General features: G+C 36.2%; 3 protein-coding genes across 6 annotated transcripts in view; 1 reads left to right on the top strand and 2 right to left on the bottom strand.

Moving 5' to 3' along the window:
• Positions 1 to 15: 15 nt before the first annotated feature.
• Positions 16 to 5608, bottom strand: usp16 (ubiquitin specific peptidase 16). Of its 2 annotated transcripts, none has more exons than XM_028045504.1 (18): positions 5363 to 5608; positions 5167 to 5234; positions 4895 to 5085; positions 4704 to 4807; positions 4504 to 4616; positions 3940 to 4172; positions 3768 to 3863; positions 3538 to 3668; positions 3348 to 3435; positions 3087 to 3168; positions 2897 to 2988; positions 2444 to 2497; positions 2183 to 2350; positions 1421 to 2075; positions 1214 to 1308; positions 1050 to 1136; positions 830 to 971; positions 16 to 418 (listed from the first exon to the last, which is right to left on the bottom strand). In XM_028045504.1, exons 2-18 carry the CDS (start codon positions 5225 to 5227, stop codon positions 297 to 299), a joined length of 2514 nt encoding a protein of 837 aa, XP_027901305.1. In that variant the 5' UTR covers positions 5228 to 5234; positions 5363 to 5608; the 3' UTR covers positions 16 to 296. The 2 variants fall into 2 exon arrangements, with proteins under 2 accessions (XP_027901305.1, XP_027901306.1); XM_028045505.1 differs by having other exon boundaries at positions 5391 to 5608.
• Positions 5609 to 5990: 382 nt separating this feature from the next.
• On the top strand, positions 5991 to 11479 carry rwdd2b (RWD domain containing 2B). Its single transcript, XM_028045507.1, has 4 exons — positions 5991 to 6341; positions 6426 to 6493; positions 7458 to 7826; positions 7915 to 11479. The coding sequence occupies exons 1-4, from the start codon at positions 6129 to 6131 to the stop codon at positions 8165 to 8167; spliced, it is 903 nt and encodes a 300-aa protein (XP_027901308.1). The 5' UTR covers positions 5991 to 6128; the 3' UTR covers positions 8168 to 11479.
• Positions 11480 to 19012: 7533 nt separating this feature from the next.
• cadm2b (cell adhesion molecule 2b) overlaps positions 19013 to 22599 on the bottom strand; it is a 159195-nt gene continuing 155608 nt past the window's right edge. For all 3 annotated transcript variants that reach the window (XM_027999094.1, XM_027999091.1, XM_027999092.1), the window contains 2 exons: positions 22047 to 22169; positions 19013 to 21948 (listed from right to left, as the gene is read on the bottom strand). In XM_027999094.1, the coding sequence (XP_027854895.1) occupies positions 21830 to 21948; positions 22047 to 22169 (242 nt within the window). In that variant the 3' untranslated portion in view covers positions 19013 to 21829. The remainder of the gene's footprint in view (positions 21949 to 22046; positions 22170 to 22599) is intronic.

Genomic DNA, 22599 nt, shown 5'->3' with positions numbered 1-22599 from the left:
ACTCCACACAAAGACTCCGGTTTTAAAGCTTTTAATTACTTGAGAAATTATCCTAAAAATAAACGCAGGCATTTATAGATTTCGTAGATTATCATTCGCCCCTCATTTCCCAGTTGGCTTAATGTTTATTATGCTGAATATAATGACTTATATTTAGCAGAACAACAAGTAACTCAAATATTTTTTGTCAAATATTCTTTATGCAAAATTTATACAAGTCCTAGATAGGATTTCTTGTGCATGGAGTTGAAGCAGCAAGTCGGTTGGTCTTTCCTGAGTATATATGCACAGTTAAATTAGAGGATTCTTTCATAGAAGAGGAGGTAGGCTTGGCAGCTCTGAACTTTACTTTCACTGACGGGTTGAACACTTGTATCGCTGATATGGAACCAGGATCCTCTGGGAAGGTCTGTGTCTCCTAAAAGGGAAATTGTTTATTACTGAATGTAATACACCTGGCAAAAGTATACATTAAAGAGAAACTTTATGTGAAAACAGTAGTGTTTTACTGTAGGAAAGTGAGTCGTTGTTTTTAAATTACTGTAGAAATAAAAATATATGAAAAAAATGTTTTAGAAAATGTGGCCTATATTTGTATTCAACCCTGGTAGTTATTACTTTGTAGAATCATGTTTTGCTGCAAGTCTTTGAGTATGTTTTTCTTTAGCTTTATGTTTTAAGATTTCATTTAAATATAAAAACCATATGACATAAAACCCCATGAAAATGCATGGAAGACTGTGATTCAAATGTGGAAGAATTTTAAGGGCACTAATACTATTTTCAGAAATTATCTGTTCTACCCACTGACATACTCAACTGCACCTACCTTGTTTACCATTTGATGAGGATTTTAAAGAGTCGGGTCGAGCTTTTACATAGGCTGTGTAATGACCTGACCTCATAGTCCCACTGTGCTCTACGACACCATACAGGCTGTACAAAATCTGAGTGTCTCCTTCATAAATATTCTGTGAGGAACAAAGTATTTGTCAGTAATTGCAAAACTGCTTGTTTTCAAAACATAAAGAAATATTTCCAGCACTAACCTTGCATTTGGCTGAACAATAGGGAGCCAGATCCAGAATCAGAGGAAACTGAACGTGTCTGTTCACTTTACAAATGCTGTAACCGTTCTACAAGAAAGAGACAAAAGTTAATGTGTTTAAAAAAACAAAGCAAAGCTTAAATGCACTTTATCAAGCTGTTGTACCTGCTGAAATCTTTTCATATGAAGGGTAAGTACAGAAGGTGGGGAGGAGATCAACATTTGCTTCAAGGCATCAGTGTAGATGTTCTTTTTAGATCCTAAGTCCATCAACAAAAAAAATAAATATTTTTTTAATATATTACATTTGGTCACTTTTAAAACCACTAAATATTTGTGGGTCATGTTAGTACGATGCGTAAACCTATGTACCTCCAGTTTTTTCGCCCTTCTTATGTCGCTTAGTGCAAGCGACACACAGCAGGCTATTGTTCTGTGTGAGCGTTTCCACTTCGGTGAACTGAAAAAGACACGACTGCACTGAACACTCCTGTTTCTCTGGGCTTGTCCTGGTGGACAGGGTGTTGAAGGCAAACTCTGGGTCTTGGTTTATTATTGTGTATTCCACTTCGTCTTCACTCTCTACGGCTGGATCCATGGAATCGAGGTCCTCTATGAATGCGTCATTCAGAGTCACTTGTTCCAGTTGATTTGCCAACTGCGTGTCCAGTTCTCCTTCCAGATCCGTGTTGGATGTTTTGTTACATGAAGCGCTGTCGTGCAAGTGCTGCTCCTCTGACAAGACAATAAAACGGTTGCTGACTGATGATTCAGCTAATGAGCCATCGTCAGTTGGTGAATCCTTGTCTTCCTCGTTCTCCTGCTCGACATTCTGATCCTGTTCAGATTCACAGACAGGTTTAGGTTCATGTTCGTTCAGTGAGTCTTCCTCATGTGGCATGTGGTCAGCGTTCTCTGTATCCTCTGCATCTTTAGTAACATCAATTTGGTCACCCTCTGCGTTGCTTGGAAATGTTGAATTTCCTAAAGTTATTCTGGTTTCCAGCTTATGCTGCCGTTTCTGATGCTAAAAAAAGAACACAATGTATATTTCCATTTTTTATTACACACGAGAAAGATTAATTTACACAAAAGCTGCAAAACAAAATTACACATTTGCAATTAATGAAATACCTTTGCTTGCTTCTTTGCCTGCTTTTTAGCCTTTTTCTGCTGGTACTTGCTACTGGCCCCGGTTGTAGAATCGTCATTCCTGCTGATCAAATCAGAGCCATTTCTCTCATCTTGGCTTGATTCACTGGTCCTTGGAAACACTTTTTTGGGGTTTTTCTTTCTGTACGCCTGCAAGAGGTTGTCACAAACACACAAGCATGCTAATGAAAACATCTCTAGGACAAATATCAACTCATGGTCTAGAGAAAACATCCGTTTCACCTCATCAGAAACAGGCAGGGAAAGATCCAAAAACATCTCTGTTACAACAGACACCTGAAAAAAAGTGAGGGAGTAAAGACTATTATTGCGATAGGGATTATTATATTTTGTCATTTTACAATCAAAAACTTCCATATATTTCATTAGGATTTTATGTTATCCTAATTACATTACACTATGTAATTTTGAAGTGGACAAAGTGGCAGGGTTTTCCTGCTGGTCAGAGTTAATGAGACGATAGAAGAAATTCCAAACAGGCCAGATTTGCAAAATAGTGTTCAGATATGGCTGAGTTTGGTTTATATTTTTTAATAAAAACTTTCAAATACCATGTACAATTTTCCTCCAAATTCCCAGTGACGGATTACTTTGTGTTAACTAGCACAGCAGATAAAATCCAAATAAAATACATGCAAGAAAAATGTGAATGAGTTCTGTGCTAAAAGTACACACAGTTTTGCACTCCTGGCACATTATTGTACTGGTCATTTCACCGCCAAAAAGCTGGTCCACAAAGTTTTTAGGAACTCCGTTTTTCTCATACTCTTAAAAAAATAGAACACAAGGAAAAACAGTTAAGACTACTAAACCAAAATCAAAACTTCGATTTTGATGCATGCAAGATAGGGTTTAATCGGCTTACCTTTAACTGCAGCTTTTATCTTTTCTTCATCTGTAACTTTACTTGACTGTTTCAAACTCTCTGTTATTCCCATGCTTACTCTCTGCAGAACAAAGTTTAGATATAAATTATGAAAAAAATCATAAGGAGCCAGCCAAATTATTTTGTGTATTGAACTTATAGAATTACTATTTACAAATACTGTATCTGGTGTGGTCGGAAATAAAGAGAAAACTTTATTTCTGGTGTGATATAAAGCGAAATCCGTTAAAACATGCATACTTTAAGTTCCTCAGCTCTCATCCCATCCAGCAGGTAGCGGAGAAGCTCCTGGCTGTCTTGCTGCTGAAATCCTTTAAACCTGGCAGCCCTGCAGAGATTAGAGGAAATGAGGAACAACTTCTAATGCGTCCAAGGACAGAACCAAAAGTAAAGTTCAGCACTTCCAACATTGAATAATAATGACACTCACTTTTTACAAACTTGTGTAAACAACTCGCGTGGCGTTACCACACCTCTTTTGGACTCCTGGATTTCATTGAGTAGCTTACACATAGCCAATGTAAGAGACCCAGGCTGGTCTAACTGCACTAGTATGGGCTCCTGCACTCAGAGTGAATAAATGTACTTTATTAATAACAGTCTAAAATCTGGGTGAGGTCTACGTGAGTGAGTAAGTGGCTATGCACAGTGAAAACATACCAGATTCAAGGAGGCATCGGGTTTAATGTCGAGGCTCATTTTCTCTTCTGTTACTTTGTTGAGAATTTGTCTCAAGAGTTGAGTTTGTGAAAGATTCTGCAAATGGACAGAGATAAAAATGATTAACTCCGACTTCTCTCTAGACTAAAATATGCTAATGGCACAACTTTACCTGCAAGACTGCGTTAAAGAAACACGTGTTTCCAAGATTGCTCAGCCCTTTCACTGGAACACTGCAGCTTTCTTCGGGTGCGTTGTGGTTTTGGGGTTTTACAGTATTCTCCTTTTTGATGTTTTTCTTCCGCCTACTGCTGCCATCTTTGTTCTCATTGTCCTCACTTTCCTCCGTGTTTACAGCTTCTGTCTCCGGCTTAATTTCCATCAGATCCACATCCTCTTTCACTCCTAAATAGGGAAAACAATTTGGTAATACAAAGTGCATGTCATTTATTTCATTGGGCCGAAAAATTATGATTTTTCTTATCCTTCTCTCTGTGCTTTGTCTCAACAAGAATTTTGAAGCATCCCTATTATTAATAGAAAAGATGGATGAGTTTAAGAAGGAGCAATAAGTAGACTACATCTTCACCCTGACTTTATTCTCCACATTCAGGTGGAGAATAAAGTTATTTTTATAGTAGGTCCTCTAAACATTAAATCTACTAAATCAATAATAATAATAAAAACATTTAATCCCATATTTGCATAAAACATCCAGTTACTCACTACAACCTACTTTTCTGAGGTCTCTTCATGGGATCTGTAGAAATCTGTTTTTTCAGGATGTTCAGCAGCTGTGCCAGTTGCCCTGTACCCGAGTACTGGACCTCGTCATCACATATGTAACACCTTAAAGAAAATAAAATATAACAACAAACCGGTGGTTTAAATACATAATATTTGTCCCTATCTATCACACACAAAAAACATGCTCACCACACACTCCAGTTGTCCAAACCGACCACCAGGCAATGTGGATCTGACCGAGGAGTTTCATAATGCTTGATGGCATGCTGGTTCTCAGAATCTCTCCCACATCCCTAGTAAGAAACAAGAGAATAGTCATCTAAAAAGATTCATACACTGAAAAGAAAAATCAGTGCAATAAAGACCTATTATAAACACACCCTATGTCCACATTTTAGGCACATCCATAATGGAACCGTTTCCTCTTCAGATTCCTCTGACTTGGTCGTACTGATATTTTCTTTATTGTCCTCATGCTTGCATTCTTGACATCTCGTCCAATCAGAAACAGCTGACAGTTTCTTTATAAGAGTTTGGTCAGTGCCTTTCCTAATATGTCTGCAGGATGGACCTATGCAATAAAAAAACAACATTTTTATATTTTTCAGAAGGTTATGAAATAACATGCAAGTCATCTGACTTCAAAATGTACCTGTGAACTCAACGTCTTCATCCTCTCTGAGGCTCTTGTCTTTCCCCCTCTTCTTTCCCATTCTTTACCTAAGTCAATTCATTTAGTGATGAACGTCAAAAAGACAACGTTTACCTAAGAACGTCTTAACGAGTCACACAACACTGTAACATTTCAAGAGAACAAATGTGACAATAAACTCTTAAAGTCAACTTACTGTCGCAAACAGAGGCTACAGCCTTTACCGTTTTCAGTTTCGTTTACTTTGTTCCGCTGGGCTCCTAAGTCCGGACATCATTAACTTATTCCGATAATAAAAGCAGGAACGATTAGACGTACACAAAATACATATAACTTTGGATCAGACCGATACGGTGATTTGATTCAGAAACACCAGATGACACACATGCGGCCAGGAGAGGAACAAAAATGTGATGTGTGTTATAGAAACTACACGAACCACCACATGAACTTCCGGGATCGTACGTGAATGACGCCCCCCATATTGTGAGTGGCATTTTTTATTGAGGAACGCATACACACGCACGCACACACACTATATTTTAGAATATGAGTATTACCTTGAAACTGAGTCAAATTAAGTGAATAGATTTTCATAGGTAGGCTAAGCACGCAAGTAGAACTATTTAAATGTTTGTCTTATCGATCAACATGCTACTACAAAATGAGCATATCTTTTTGTTAAATAAATTCTTACTCAAATCAGATTAAAGTAAGCTAATGTGTTTGTTTCCTTTGGGAAAGAATCAAATATATGCACATCTGCTTTCCAAAAGGAACCAATAAGGCACTCACAATATGGCGGAAGCGCTGACGGGCCGTTAGTAATGGTCGACTACTTCCGGTGTGCCCCGTTTGTAAACGTCCGAGGTGAAATCCCCGGGAGTTAATTAGAAAATTATTTGGGATTTCGAGGTCGGTTAATATAAATGTAACTCGACGTCACAATTTGTTTTTAAAGCATGTCTTACACGGAGTGGGCCGAGTCTCAACTCGCTGAGATAGAGCTGCTAACCAGCATGTTTCCCGGTCAGGACGAGCTGGAGCTCACCGACCAGCTGGCTCTGGCTGAACTCAGGAGCTACGTGGAAAACTCGGCTTCTGGGGAAAAGCCTCCTCCCTCCAGACCCCAGTTTTTCATCAAGCAGAGACTGGACTCTTCAGATACGAATGAGGTAATAAGTGTGTAATGATAAGCTAAAAGTTGTTAATTTCTAAAGGTTTATTATTTATTCTGTTCTATTTTAACTTGTTCTTAGACGAAATTAATTCTGACCTGTGCCTATCCGTCTGAATACCCCAGTGTGTTACCTGATATAACAGTAAGGTAAGCATGTCTTTTATGTGTTGGTTATTAAAATAAATGTTAAAGGTTTTGGAAAAACGACCAAATACTTAACTTTATGACAACATACTTGATATACAATACCTTCATACTGCTTTCACAGTTTCTCATTACAACCATAAGTCTCATTGTAACATGTCATTGGGAGCTCACGTGGTAGAGCAAATCAAAGTAGCGACTAAATGTGAAGTGGACCAGTTTACAATCAGTTTAGTAATTAGGTATCCACAAGACAGTGTGTCATTCAATATCACCATACAGCTGTTCTTTGAAGGTCTAAAATTTTCGATAGACAATATTCCTAAACATACAGCCTCGTGAGTACCAAAGAACACATCAAACAGGTCATGGTAAAGATTCTACTTCTAACTAATTAATTCTCATGAAACCAAACGTGGAAAACATATTTTAAATAGTTTTACTATTCTAACCATACTGTCATTTTAGGGGATTAGCAAACATTTTCAGTTAGAGTTTAGCGTTTTCACAATAAATCAGAATTCTTATCACAATAAAGAGAAACTGCATGATAGACTGCATTTTTGCAAAGAAATATTGAAAAACAAAAACGCTAGAATTTAAGTGTGTATAGCTAAAGGAGTACACCAAATGACTTTCAGCTGTATTGCAACAAACATTAGTTCTGTAAAATATTGACTTGGAGGAACTGAATACAATTTCAAACGACACTTTTCAGATTTATTTTTGGATTTACATAATCCATTTATACATGTACTGGCTTTCTTCCTTCCATCCTGACTGGCTGAAAATGTCTGAGAACTCGAGAAATATGAGTGTGGTAAACTCTGGAAGCTTGACAGAAAAAGTTTTAGAACTAGGATCCTGCAATGAATCATCTCTTTACTTCACACTAGCACTCTGTGTCTTTTTATCTGTTTTCAAAAATGTATGTATTAATTAATCAAATGTTTTATTGATGGTCTAGGTGTTCAGCTCTTAGCAGGGCCCAGCAGACAGAAATCCAGACAGATCTCAATAAATACCTTATGAAAAATTGCCTGGGAGACTTATGTGTGCTTGCTGCAGTGGACTGGGTGAAAGAAAACCTGGAACATTTCATTAAGAAGAGCTTATCAACAGCACCAGCTCCTAAGCTGGAGTCTGCTTCTCAAACTACACAAGACGTTTTCAGTCGACTGTGGATCTACAGTCACCATATCTACAACAAGTCAAAGAGGAAGAACATTTTGGAGTGGTCAAAAGAGTTGGGCCTCTCAGGATTCAGCATGCCTGGAAAGCCTGGCGTTTTGTGTGTTGAAGGTCCTCAATCTGCCTGTGAGGAATTTTGGTCCAGGTGCTTTTTTGATTACTTCTACTTTTTGAGAATTTTGTAACAGAAAAAAGATTGCCATTGTTAAAAAAACAACAACTTTTTATTTCAGAGTGAAGGTTCTGACATGGAAGAAGATCATGATTCGACACAGAGAGGATATTACCCTTAATCGCCAAGGCGACGACAGCAACACTGTTGAGAGTTTAGACTCCCTGCGCAAATTCACAGGCTTTGAAGAGGCAATGTTTGACCCTCATGGGAATAGAGGCAATCACATGGACCTTGGACAGCTCTACCAGTTCTTAAATGAGAAGGGCTGCTGTGATGTCTTTCAGATTTATTTTGGCATTGAAGGCAGGTAGTAGTCAAAGTCTGTGCACAGGTTGTGATTAAAGTAAAATAAATTAACTTTTTTTTTTGTTTGATTAAAGCAGCTCCAATGATAATAATACAGAAATAATTACTCTGAAATTTTAGAGATTATTTCCTTATTTTGGCAAAACTAAAGAAAACGGATGAAAATAAAAGTGATGGATCATTGGCAGATCCCCAGTATGTTCCTAATATTAATTTCTATTGTTTTTCAGTTTTAGTTTCATGCATGATTTCCATTTTTAAACAAATTGCTCTTACAGCAAAATCTCCTTGTACTTCTGTTTGAAATGTTTTTATAGATATTTGCTGAACAATTTACGAAATTCAGTTTACAACATTAATGTGTTTAAACTTCTAAAAGATCACTTTTAGCACAATTGTTTCAAAGTATATGCACCATTATAAAGATTTTACCTGCTCACTAAAAGTGTATTTTAGCACTTCTTTTTCAGACTGACTACTAAATACCAGATGACTTTAGAAAGTCCCGTTAAATAAAGTTTTCACAATTATTAACATTTTTACATGAATGCTAAGTTTTAATTTGCAAACTAAAAGTGTCCAGCAGATGGCACTAATAGATAATGGAAATGCAAACATTGCATTCTGAGAACTTGGATTATATGAAATCGATCACTTGTAACAGTAGCCATGTGGTTATTAAACGTTCATTTTGTATAATATGTTAATCCAAATCAACGTTATATATTTCATTTATGGTTAACAATCCAGTTATTTAATCTGAAATATTTGGGCTGGTTAACCATTTTCAGGCAGATATCTAAAGGAAGTAATTTATACTTGAATATTGAATTTGATGATTACCACTTGACTCAATGTATTTTGTTGGGGCAAACTGTCTGGTCTTGTTGTCTGTGCATTCTTGGCATCGAGGCAAATTTTGTTCTGGTGTGATTTTGTCTGCTAGGGTTGCCCCGTGTTGTCAAATCTGTTTGTGGTTTTTCATCGACTAGATCTCAAGGCATCGTCATGAACAAGATGTTTGTTTGGGAAACATCAGGGTCTCATCTTTGCTTTTTGCAGATGAAGTGGTTGTATTTTGACCTTCAGTTTGAGGTGAAAAGGTTCACAGCATATGAGAAACAGGTGAGATGAAATCCAACTCCTCTGAGTCTGAGGCCATGGTTCTAAACAGGAAGAAGGTGGGGTGATTCCTTGTGGTTTAAGTATTCTGGTGTAGTGTTCTTCAATTTGTTTTGGTCACACCTAAGTAATTAAGATCATCCAACAAATTGTAAAATCAGACAAAGATCACACAAGCATATCTAAAATGCTGTTTTTAAATGATTATTTTCATTTAATTTTAAAAATATTATCCAAACACTTTATTTGAACCTGAATGACAAGATGAAGTAGGATAAAATATTTATAAGAAAAAGACACAACTCTAAATATTAATATGATATTAAACTTCATTTTTCACAGTAGGCTTTCTTGGTGATTGTGAAGACTTGGTAGTATTGCACAGTAAGTAAAACTGCTCATTTGAATTCAAACTATCTCTGCATTTATTTATCGAGTTTTCTTCTACGAGGTACCAAACCCATCACCACCCATTTCATGTTCTTTGCTTTCCTCACTCAATTTTAGATAACAGTTTTCACTAAATAACCATTACCCTCCAAACACTGGGCATCTATGGACATCTTTTTGTGGCTTATTAAGATTGGCCAGTCCTCTTCTTTATTTGGTCCAGAAAATACAGGAAAACCTGCACGTTTATAGCCTAAAGCTTCCATCCAAACTTTTCCTAAACAAAGACTCGGAAAATCAAGCTTGGTCAAGCAGACCAATTGACATTTAGACCTCTATAGGTTCATTTAAGGATATCTCACATTTCTTTTTAAACAAAACATTTAAAACATGAAAGGTATTGACTATCCTGTACATTTAACAGTTGTACACTTAAATTTGAGATAAACACATTTTTAGTGTTTAAATTAGTGAATACCTTCTGTGGCGTTTTATTGTAGAGGTCATGTGGAGTTATGTCCTTTGCTCACAGAAGCATTTAAAAAAAAAAAAATTATTTAGAGAAAGCATTTACATGTTCAGGTAATTAGATTTTTTCAAAATTCAGCAATTGCCATAGGAATGTAACTGTGCTATTCTACTGTGAGTCAAAAGTTTCAGTTACCTTTCTTTAACAAGCTATGTGATCACAATACTGCTCCACATATGGCAGGATATTGGAGTGGGATGATTATCCTTCTTACCTAGACAATGTGAATTTAAGCTCCATGTCAATGAGATGGTTCAGTAGATCAAGGCTCTGCGGTTGTGGGAATTTATGGGGCATTTCAGTTTTCATGGGCCTCTGTGACTTCAGCATCATTATCACAAAACGGCAGCGAGACGGTGGTGCAGGAGGTGAAGGTTAGGGCAACAGTGCCGTTTATTTCCCCCCACCTATTCGCTTCACTGTATTTCATTGTTCAGTGACATGGTAATATTTTTATGTGAAATAAGAGCTTGATTGTGACTAGCAAGCATAAATTGAATGTTAGGTATGTTTGAAGGTTCACTTATTAGAAATCAAGAATTTAAATATAAAGCACCAGTTGAGGTTGATACCATCCAACAATATTTGTGAAATGGTTAATGAATATTTCAGGATTTACAAAGCTATATGTTCAAATATAAGGTTTCAGACAGGTAAAATGTTGGTTGCAGTAGGTTCTTTTTGTGTCTTCACTTTGTGTAAAGCCAGATTTGTTGGACATGGGGGCTTAAGCATATAGCATCCAAAAGAGTTCAGACAAAACTGGGTTTCTGCTACCCTAAAACCACTCAAAAGTAAAAGAAATGTCATGGGGGATTATGTGAAAGCTATTTCTAAAATCTTTTAGCTGTCATGTTTGCATTGGGCAGTTATATAAAAAAGATTTATGTTGGAGGTGGTTCAACACCAAAGATCTTCCAGTATGAGAGAGAACAGTGCATGTAAAGCATCTTCAGTCTGGGTATAATCTGTTTTTGCAAAATAAATAAAAAAAATCTTGTTCCCTTAATCCATTACGACTTTTGTTTTCTACATGATTTTACTTTTCTATGAGATGGCTACCCTCCAAAAAAATGCTTCACATGTTTTGTTCTCGGGGTGGTTCACACAGGAAGATCGTTAGTAGTGCAACACCTCTTATATCCATTTCCGAGCATATAATCAACAACTTCTGTGTCGATATTCTCTCAATTTAAACATAGGGGTTCATAAAATAGCAGTCTTATTAAATGCAATAATAATTTTGAGATTAAAGTTCTATATCTTTGAAGTAGCAGTTTGTGTTGGTTTTGGGCTCTCCCAGACTAGACATACATAGACATACTAGACTTACATGAAAATAACGCCACAACTTCAAACGGAAATAGACCATTAAACAGCAATGCATCCAAAAGGTATGTACATTCAAAATGTTATGCGTCATGGGAAATAAACACACTGTATTTACCCTCAAAACACCATTCCATTTGTAGCAAATAGGGGAGGGAAACATCGTGAAAGTACTAAGGTTTGCAACCCTAGATTGTGAAAATCAGAAATAATTAAAGGGATATAAAAGCACTGTGAATTTAGACCACAGTGCAAGACGTCATTTTACTTAAGTCGTTTAGCAAAATGGGTCACATTTTTACTGTTTTCTGTGTTTATGGAGTGTATTCTGTGCTGTGCCTTGACATAATGAATTCATGATTATAAAATATAACTTGACAAAATGCATTCATACAAAATTACTCACTATGTTAAAAGAGCAATATCTCACCATGACATTGCTCTTATGGTGTACAGGCATAAAGAGCAATATCAGTATAAAGCCTGAACACCAGAAGTACATTTGATTTGACTGTAATGACGGAGTACACTGAAAGAATGAAGGAATGTATTCATTTGTATTCAGTGCTTGAAGTTCTACATTGATTATAGTTGTAAATCCATTACTATGTCACAGGGGCTGTGCTCCAGAACTCCTAAAAGAAAAACAGTCTGTCAATTCTCTATGTGTTGAATTACCATTTTCAATTCAGCCAAAATAAACTTGATAATCAAAGCAATTAACAATGCAATCAATTGCATTTCCAAGTGTTGTGTTAAAACTTTATTTGATTTCTCTTTGGGATTCTGGACCTTCCCTCCTGATGACCCCTCAAGGTGAACCCTTGTATGGTTTGTCACCCTATGAATACCAAATATGGTTAAATTAAACATTTTCTCTTGTCTCACTTCTCTTTAATCAGTTTTCTTACCAAGCTCTCTGACTGGAGTAGTCCCAGAGCTCCACTGTTCCACTGACTGGCATTATAAAGCACATAGCCATGGTTTTCTCTTCTGAAAAACTATAAACCACACATCCCACTGGCCATTTTGTGCTTTTTGATTGCCTTAAGCAGTTATTATCCACTACAGTGCTACAAATCAATTCTGTCAACTGTCAGGTATTATAGATAGTTGCTTATTTGTGATGTTTGTTTCTCATTTTAAACATGTTGATTTTAAGATTTACATGATTTTCTCTACCCAGTTTCTCTGGATTCTCTATCTCGATGCACTGTGGTAAGTTCCCCATTCCACATCGGACTGTTGCAGAGAAAGGTGTGATTACCATTCATGCTTCTATCCAACTTAGTTCAGTTCTACTTATTTATACTGCACCAACTCACAACACATGTTGTCTCAAGGCAGAAAAAAAGGTCAGTTTAGAATTTCTGGTCGAAGATGAAATTGGTATGTGTAGAAAACGCAGAGCACCCAGGGAAAATATGCAGACTGAACATCAAAAAGGAAATTTGAAAGAGTCCTTGCTGAGAGGCAGCAGTGCTGACTAACACACCACTCTGCACCCCATACTTCCATCCATCTTTTGTCTTCCACATATCTGATATGAGGGTTTAGATTGTGCAACCCAGAAGTCCTTCTCCCTTCAGCCACACTTCAACTCATTTTGGAGGATCCTTTAGTGCATTGATAGATCTAAAGTCCCTTTAGTAACCTCTGGGTCCTTTCTGGATCAGTGAGACATCTTAACATTTTAAGGACAAGCCCTGGTAACTATTTTTTAAACAGCACCATAAAATATTAATATTAAAAATAATAGCATATTGCAGCTCTACTATTGAATTATTCCGGTATATTTTCCAAAATTGTACAAACTGCACCACAATCCTACAGCTGAAAATACAAGAGTCAGCTGAGGTGAACACTGCAGTCAAGAAAAAAGGATCAGCTGTATACTTGCTTTCTGAATAAGTTTTGACTATTCAGTTTTAACTGCTTAACTTGTTATGATTATATTTGAACAACATGATTAAGATTTTTTTAGTCGATGAAGAACCAAATGTTGAAGCACAAAGATTAAATTTCATGTCGTCCTATGATAATACTATGATAATGAAGCTAATGGCACCACCTGATTCCCACCCACATCTAGACAGCTGGCATCCTGCAGGCACAGCAGTTTGTCAGAACCTTTTCAACATGCTGTTTACATATTAATATTCTGTTGGCAGTAAGAGCTGCCAGTTTGTCTGGAAAACACCTACAGTGGAACGTAGGAGAGAATATGTAGATAGATGTCCATGTGTCCTATCGTCCGTCTGTCCATTCAGGATCAGCTTTGCTTCCTACCTTCAGTTGTTGACAGAGGATAAACTAGGTATACTGTAGCCTAGACTTCAGTCTGTCATAAGTCCAACAAAGAGACACACAGGACTGACATGCATGCACAAACACTCTCTCACCTAAGGGGGACTTAGAGTGGGCAGTTTTTCTAATATGCATGTTCTAGGATGGAGAAAGGAGGGAAAGTACCAAGAGAAAACCCACTCATGCACCTGGAGAAGAAACAAACACAACACTTAAATACTTGGGTTGGATTTAAACCTAGAAGGCGACCAGCCTCTTACTCTGATTTGTTAAAGGAGGCCAGATGGCCTTCATCACATCTGCATAGCTGGGTCTGGTGTCTCTGTTTGTCCTCTTGACAAGACTCCAAAGGTTTTCTGTGGGGTTTAGGTCCGACCAGTTTTATGGCCAATCAAGCAAAGTGGTACAATGGTCAATAAAACAGGTATCAGAACCTTTAGCAGTGTGGAAAGGTGCCAAATTCAAAATTTAATTTGAATTTCCATAATGCTTATCAGTCAAGGGAATCATGAAGAGCTATGAAATGTTTTGATATACCACTTCACTGGTTTAGGACTTTATATAACACACCGGCAGATGACATGACTCTCTAAATTATCACTGACAGTAGAAATGTCACACTGGACCTCACTCCTCATTGCTGACAACCAGAAATCATAATAAAAATACCAAATTAATGCCTGAATTATATCCCACCATCTATGCATAATTAATCTATTGTTCATATATCTTCAAGAACATTGCTTTAGGAAATGAAAGAAACATCTTGCTTAATGCAAATTCGGATAGTCTGTTCAAAGTCTTGATGTCTTTTTGGTAATTTTTAATTGATATTTATTTGTTTATGCACAAAGAGATGTAAAGATTTATCAGCGAAGTTGATTGTTACGAGAAAATGAAAATGACAAAATATGACAATTCAGTATACTGTACACCAATAATGAGTTTGACTTTTAGAACTCAATTATGGAACTACATGGAAGTTTTTTATAATATGAGATGCATCTGTAAGTCTCTATTTTTAATTGACGATATTGCTATAAAATAGTGTCTATTCTCTTACTATTGATGTATTTACAGTCATGACAAAGATTTTATGATTTTAACATAAAAATAATCTGGCTTTTACCATGCTATATAATTAGGTAAGTCTAACTAGAAAAAAAACATCAAACAAACATATAACCTAGATTTAATTATGTAACTATTTACTGAACTATTATGTAGCCATATTTTCAACTTAAAAACCCTTGTTTCTCAAATATTTCAAACCCAAGATGACATGTCTCTTTTGATATTTAAAGCCGGTCATCTCCAAAAGGACCTTGAATTATATTAGTCCAGTTGTGCTTTACAGAGTTTACATAACACTGTAAACTTTGCTATCAGTTTTTTTATATTTCCAAAGAAAATGATTCGTCTTGTTTCGATGATTGATTTAAAACGTTTTTCAAATTAATTAAATTAGTACTGTAAATGAATGCGTATTTAGCATTTCTCTTAAATCATTTACAGTGTACTGTCTCTAGACATTTGCTATACTTTTCTTCTTCCACCATTCAATTAAAATTACAAGACGTCTGTCTTAAAATAACCTGTTAGATTAAAATCTTTATTGGCTTTAAAAAGAAAATGTATATTAAAAACCAGAGAAATTTTCTTGATGTCATTTTACTGAAGCAACAGTTATTCAATAACATTCCAACTTTAATTAAGTCCCTAGCGAGTTACTTACCTCTATTGCTCAGATTCCAACAGATGGCAAGCTGTTTATTGCATAGCTTTATGCTACAGGTAGAGTACCCCTCCATCCCTCCACCACTTCCACATATATAACCCTTTTTGTGCTGTTTTGTCCATGTCATTTTAAATTTACCCCAACAATTGCAGACAGTTTGTTTTAATTAGGTCTGAAAGTACGGTGCAGAATAAATCAAATGGCAGACATACGATCCCTGAGCAGGCTATTTAAAGATGAACCACAGAGAGTGAGAGTCAGTTTAGATGAATGAGTATAAAATACATGCTTAGCCCTGTTTCTGTCATCAATCCATGGGCCTGCGTGTGGCCTCATTCGAGCGGGGAAGCCACTACCACACAAAAAGGAGCCCCTCATGCAGAAAATCAAGGAATCGTTTCTGACTGTACACATTCATCCAAACTAACAGCATAGTAATGCATCCTCGGGGATTTATAAGTTTAGGTTCTTTGTTCCAGATCATTTGACACCATCCTTGTAGAGCACATCACTAGAGCTTTGAGTGATCTACAAAATCTCAGGAAATATGATCAATAACAGAGAAATCTCTAGAAAATATCCTTTAATCCTGTGTTGAAATCACCTTGGGAAGGATTTTGTAAGGTAAGGAAAGGTGGATTTGATCCCAGTGTGTCCCAAAATATTTGGATAAATAAAAGCAGGCGACAGTGCTCCCTAGTCATCGAACCTTAAGCAACTTGGATTTTGAGCCGCTCCAGTCTTCCTCCAAACTATGGGACTCTGTTTTCCAAATGATGAACTTTGAGAAGAAAAGAGGACTTTGTATTGACAACTATCAAGAAAGCAAGCAATGCCATAGCTGTGTAGAACATAACATGATCAAAATATAACCTTTCCGTATTGAATGAATTCTTACATAATATTCAAATTTTCTGAAAAACCTAATTTTAGGTTTCTGCTGGCTGTAGGCCACAATAATATCCTCACTAATAAAATTATCCAAAATTCCAGAGAAAAGCATCTACATTTACTCAAATAGTTTGTGCTTTCCTCAAACGTAGATGTCAAAATATTTGTGCAGTCTGTCGCGCCATGTTTATGTATGTTTATTATGTATTTCACAAAAATTATCAGCAGAATTGGAATTTTGCCCTTTTTAGTGATCTACAATATCACTACAAAAGCGTCGTTGGGCTGCTGACACTGTATTTGGTGCCACATCTGCAGTTTGCAAAATTTCTAAAAGTTTTTCTTGATGAGGAAAAATAGTTCCAAAATTGTTCTGACAAATTTACATATAAACACATGTAATATATATTTTCTGTCGGGTGTGTAAATGTGTGTTTAGGGTGACAGAAGGAGGAGTCATCCTAAGGCACTATTCATACAACTCTTGCCAATGCTTCTTATTACTTGTACAGACTAAAAAGCTCATTCATATTGAAAATGAATTAAAGCCTGGTCCAGATGAAACTATTTCTTCAACATACCTATCTGTTAAGCATGCAGCTTCCTATCCAACTTTAAAATCCCTGTTTGTGTTCTATGCAGACACAAACCGATTTTCTAGATTTTTACCAATCTAGAATAAAACTGAGGAATAAAGAAGAACCTACCAGGCTGTTGATGCTTGGACTAGACAGACTAAATGCTTAAGAGGATTAAATTACACTGAACGCAAAGAAGGATTTAAAAACAGGAACTCATGTTATTAATGTAATTTCAAAATCCAAAAAGTATTTCATACATAATGTGTGCAAATGTTAATGTTTCTTTTTGAGATACAAATTTTTCCCCAAAGAGGTTTTTTGTTAGACTCTTCTGTTCTGCAATGATAAGAGCTTATTGTGAGCGGGATGACTTATGTGGACTGTGCCCACAGGGTACAGTGGGGATCAGTTTCTTCACTTTTGTCAGACTTACAAGGCCTCCTTGGAGGTCACGCTGTGATTCTGACATAGCCCAGGGTACGGTTCTCAAATTTCAAGGATAAGGAGAAAATCCATTTGCCAGCTCACTATTTGTGATTGCATAGAAATGTTCCCCTGTCTCAATATCCAATTACTAAATTATGATGGATTTTAAGCATTATTTTCTGCAAGGCATTACTCAAGACAGTCTATCACAATTTACATAGCTTAACGAAGCACTGAGCTTTTAATAATGAGAAGGAGTGCAATAGAGGGAGCTGATGTTTATTTGAACTGGCTGGGCTTTTGCTGGTAATGATTATGAAGTGAGCACTGGGAGCGGTGTCTGTGAGAGGAGAGGGGGAGCTGTGCTGCGTGAAGCAGGCAGATGGTTGACCGGACAGTCTGTTGATAATGGCGACATTAGTCTATTGGGAAGCAACATTATGCTCAAGGTCAATGGGAGCTGAAGAATGGAGGAACAATATGACTTGCGTCTTGTGTCCTGGAACAAGATCTCCCTGCAAGGATGTTGCGATATTTGATGTGACCCCTGTAATCTGCACAACGCTTCCAAATTAATCCCCAAATTTCAAAAGGGCAATTTGTGTCACTGAAGCAGTGACAATAGACCATAAAAGGTGTATTACTTTATTTTTGTTTTATTGGTATGTCTTGCAGCCTGTATCCAAGTGGCTTTAAGATCCGTTTTTAAGGTTCAGTAATCAGCTTTCGATTTACCTCTGATCACCCAGATTTCTTACACTGCTTACGCAGATCATTACACTTTATTCGCATACATATAAGCTAATGTGCTGTGCATAAAATAAATACTTGTCCACTTATTTTTAGAATTTTAATTGTTAAAAAAAAAAAAAAGTGTATTTTGTTTGTGAGAACATTTAAGCTCACTAAAAGTCCTTGTGTGCCCTGAAAATGTACTCTTCGTACTCTTGAGCTTTTTCACATCTTACAGCCACAAATGTTGAAGTATTTTTTGTGGGGGTAGCGGTTTATGTGATAGTTCAACACAACATTCTCAAATTTGGATTGTTGTTGGGAGGACTCATGAACTATTTGTTCAGTTCAATCTTGTATATATATTTTCAAAAACTAATAAATAAAAGTTCAGTAAAAAAAACACAGAGGAAAAAAACTCAGATGAACCAGAAATAATGTAAACACAACATAGAATCAAGCAAGGAATGGAAAAAAGAACTGTTGCTTAAATACCAGAGAAGAGTAATTGCTGGAATGTCAAACAGGTGAGTTAATTAGCGTGGTGCGTGTCAGCATGGGTGGGGAAACGAGTGAACTGTTGAAGGAAAGTGAATAATGAACACAGACAGTTCCATTGTATAACACTTGCAGTGCCGCTTTAGCCTAAGCGCTGTCAATCAAAATATGCCACTTTCACTCACCGAAGATGTAAAGACTAATATTATGACTAAAGGTAAGAGCTCTGTAATTCCCAAGTAAAAATCTTTGATATTGAGTTTTCTTTTCACACCACAAATCAGTCACAAAAAAATTACAATTTTCATGTTGTTTATGTTTTTAATTCGCACTTTGTCCCTCTTTTTTTTCTTTATTTTTTTCTTTTTCTTTTTTTACAGTGGCATAGTTGAAAAATGAATATTCAGTACTGAGAGATAAAGCAGACCTCAGACACCCTCCATAAAAAGCAAAGTAATTACAGCAATTCAATCTTTGTACAAAATGACTATTTATAGCATCATACTGAAACCAATAAAATAACATGTATGGGCATTGGGAATGTCGTTCAATTTCTTTGATACAATGATTATATACAATTTGAGGATGTTTGATTCACCAGGTCCTCAACATGTTATGTCATGTACTGTTTGCAGCAAACTCAAAGGCCATAACGGTGATCCTTGTACTGTTCTTTGATAAATTACAGAATTATAAAATGGAAAAGGTAATGTCAGACAACTACTTCAGTGTTAACAACAATAATACTAATTAATATAGTATCATATAATAAATCTGAATCAGTCATAATAATAAATACATATAGTCATCATTTTTTTTTCAATTGTAAGTAATTCATTAGAATCCCTGTTTGAAGAAACCTTCAAAAGTGTGAAAACACTCATCAGTGTGACAGGAATGGAATGCATTCCTCTTCCCTTTACTGAAAATATCTGGTGTGCCGTGAAAAAGCTTTTTTCCCCCTTTTCAGATCTTCTCTGTTTTTGCTTTGTTGACACACTGGAATGTTTCAGATCATCAAACAGCTTTTTAAAGATAAGCTGAGTAAATACAAACTCATCGTAACCGCATTTGGATTTAAGTCCAGACTTTGACTAGGCCACTCCAAAAGGTGATTTTTATAGTAACAAACTAATGTCTGAATAATCTCCTTGAGGATTTTCTACCATGCTAGAGAGTCGGCTTCATGGTTCCATAGAGTAAGTTATCCTTCTCTGGAAGCAGCCAGAGTCCATCACAATGCAGTAATGCTCCACTTTTTGTAGTCCGCTAAATATTTTCCAAAGGATTCAATGATAACCAAGATAGCTTTGGGCAAATATGAAACTGGTATTTGCCTTTGTGTTATTCTTTTCTTTGTCAGAATAGATTTCTATCTTTTGATCCCATTACTATCCCATAACTATTTCTGTCTTTTGGATCCAATTATTGCTGAATCATGAACACTGATCTTAACTAAGGCAAGTGGAGCCTGCAGTACTTTAGATGTTCTTCTGTGACTTCCTGGATTAGTTGTAGATGTGGTTTTAGAGTAATTTTGTTTGGCTGACCACTCCTGGATGGGTTCACCACTGTTCTACGTTTTCTCCATTTGTAGATAAAAGCTTTCACTGTGGTTTGTCAGAGTAACAAAGCCTCAAGAACTACTTCGCTACCCTTTGCAGAATGATAGATGTAAATGATTTTGAATTTATGTGGACCGGGTCCTAATGTGTGGCTTTGTGGCATATTTTAGCCTACCTCATGTTGTCAGACAGGTTATTGAAGTTATTTATCGATTCTATGGCTCTGAAAGTAATCAGACCAGGGTGTGGCAAGTAAAATTGAATTTAAAATGCATTTGTCTAATAAGATGGGGGATTTTTAAAAATATATATTAATGCCAGGTTGGTTTGGATAGCTTCTAAAAACAACATTTTGTCATCTTTGAAGTTATCTTTGTCAAAGTTTAAAATTTGTCTAATCTGAAACATTTGCCATAATAAAATAAAAACACAAACAGACAAAATCTGTAAGGAAACATGGACTGTTTCACAGCTATATACATGGCTTGTGGCAAAACAAACTGGTTAGATAAATATAGAAAAAAAGTCATGAGATGTGGAATAGATGAAATAGTGTATATGCTAATATACAAAACGTAATGTGCCAGGGATCCCAAGATTCAACAATATTGTTCACAAATATTCACGTTAGCAAAGTAGTTTACAGCAATATCCACACATTAAGCATAGTTGTTCAGTAAAATTCAACATAAATAATAAAGCCCCACAAAGTCCACTCATTCAGTTTGGATTTTACATTAAATAGCCAACCAAAAAAACAAATATTCCTGATCCATTATGATGACCAAAATCTTTATTACACGTCAGACTCCATTTCTCCATCTAGACTCATTTTGAATCCTGAGACAAGATACAGTTCTCGTATTTTCCCTCTTTTTTTTTTTAGTCCTCAGACTTTGTGCTTTAAAATTCTGACTTTCATAGTATAAAATAACAAGATAAAAGACAACTGAAAACGAATAGGTGTAAGAGTATACACCTTCATAAGAAGGAGATGGTTACTTTTTGGGACAATCGCATAGATTGTGCTTCTATGTTTTGTTATATCAAAGTGTCTGTCATGTTATGTCATACATTATGGCTATGGTAGGGTAAAATCCAGGAGACATCCAAGACAATTGCTTAAATCAGAAAGAAAATTCAGATTATGTAAATGTTTCATAAACTGATGTGTTTCAGCTATTCTGTTCTCAGAGTAAAACACTTTGAAAAACTCAACCTTGACTGTCTTAAAATCAAGCACGTCTTCTGTTCCTTCTGTGTTTAAAAATTCTGCAGACAGTTACGTAAGAGAGTAGAGAAACCTGTTAATGCAGTCAATGAAAGAAATGCAGAAAAACGTCTCGTTTAGGCACCAGAAAACTAAAATCTAATCCAACCTTTAGTTTGTATTGATTACAAAAGGAGAACGCTATTTTAAAGTCAAGTTAAACCAAGCATGAGTTTTCTGGAAAAAAAATAAATGAGGAGTAAACCCAGATCATGTTGTAACACTGAGGCAGCTTAAAATTGCATGTCTCTTGTTGAACATTGAAACGAAGGAGAAAGAAGCCAGAGGTCTAAATGAAGTACTCCTTCTTTTCCTCTGCATGCACATGGTTTCCTTCAGCATTGATAATAGCCGTGTCAGCATCAGGGGCATCCTCTGCTCCTTTGGCCTCATGCGTTAGATATGTTCCTGTAAATATATACGCAGACAAATCAAAAACCCACCAGTGGAAAACCTCACAGCATCTTTTTATTCAGTGCAAAAAGAATGCAAGTGACCTCTTTTACCTTTATGTCTAGCCAGATATCTTCCAAGAACTATTATCAAACACAAGGTGATGAAGACCACGACTGCAACAACACCGCCGATTAAAGCGTGGTCAGGTCCACGTTGTCCTAAAGCATTAGGATCTGAAAGAAAACAATGAGAGACGGCATGGATGTGAGGGAACAAAATCAATAGCAAGATGCCACTGTTTAAGAGTTTCTGACATTTAGAAAACTACTTGGCTGCAGTATGTATGTTGAAAATAATGTCAGATGTCGATTTTAAGGAGCTTATACTACATTTTTGAGCCAGAAAATTTAAAAGTCTTGAAAACAGTTAGCCATTCTTTAGAGCATACTTTTCTGAAACCAAAAGGGATTTTTGTCACGTCCACTAAAATAGGAAGGCGCCGCCAGATAAACATAATGAGATTGGACCCAATGACTGTATGAAACCTCAAAGAGTTTTCTTGATTTAAAAAACTAAAATATTATATTGGGAATATGTCGACTGGATGTGTGGTTTTGTATCAAAAACAGTAAGCTGCATGGAAACAACTTTGCCTTAGGATTA

The sequence above is a fragment of the Xiphophorus couchianus genome, chromosome 18 (genome assembly GCF_001444195.1).
Source record: "Xiphophorus couchianus chromosome 18, X_couchianus-1.0, whole genome shotgun sequence".
In the NCBI taxonomy this organism is placed as follows: domain Eukaryota; kingdom Metazoa; phylum Chordata; class Actinopteri; order Cyprinodontiformes; family Poeciliidae; genus Xiphophorus; species Xiphophorus couchianus.
The sequence above is the reverse complement of the archived record's forward strand: the minus strand, read 5'-3'. Positions and strand labels throughout refer to the sequence as shown.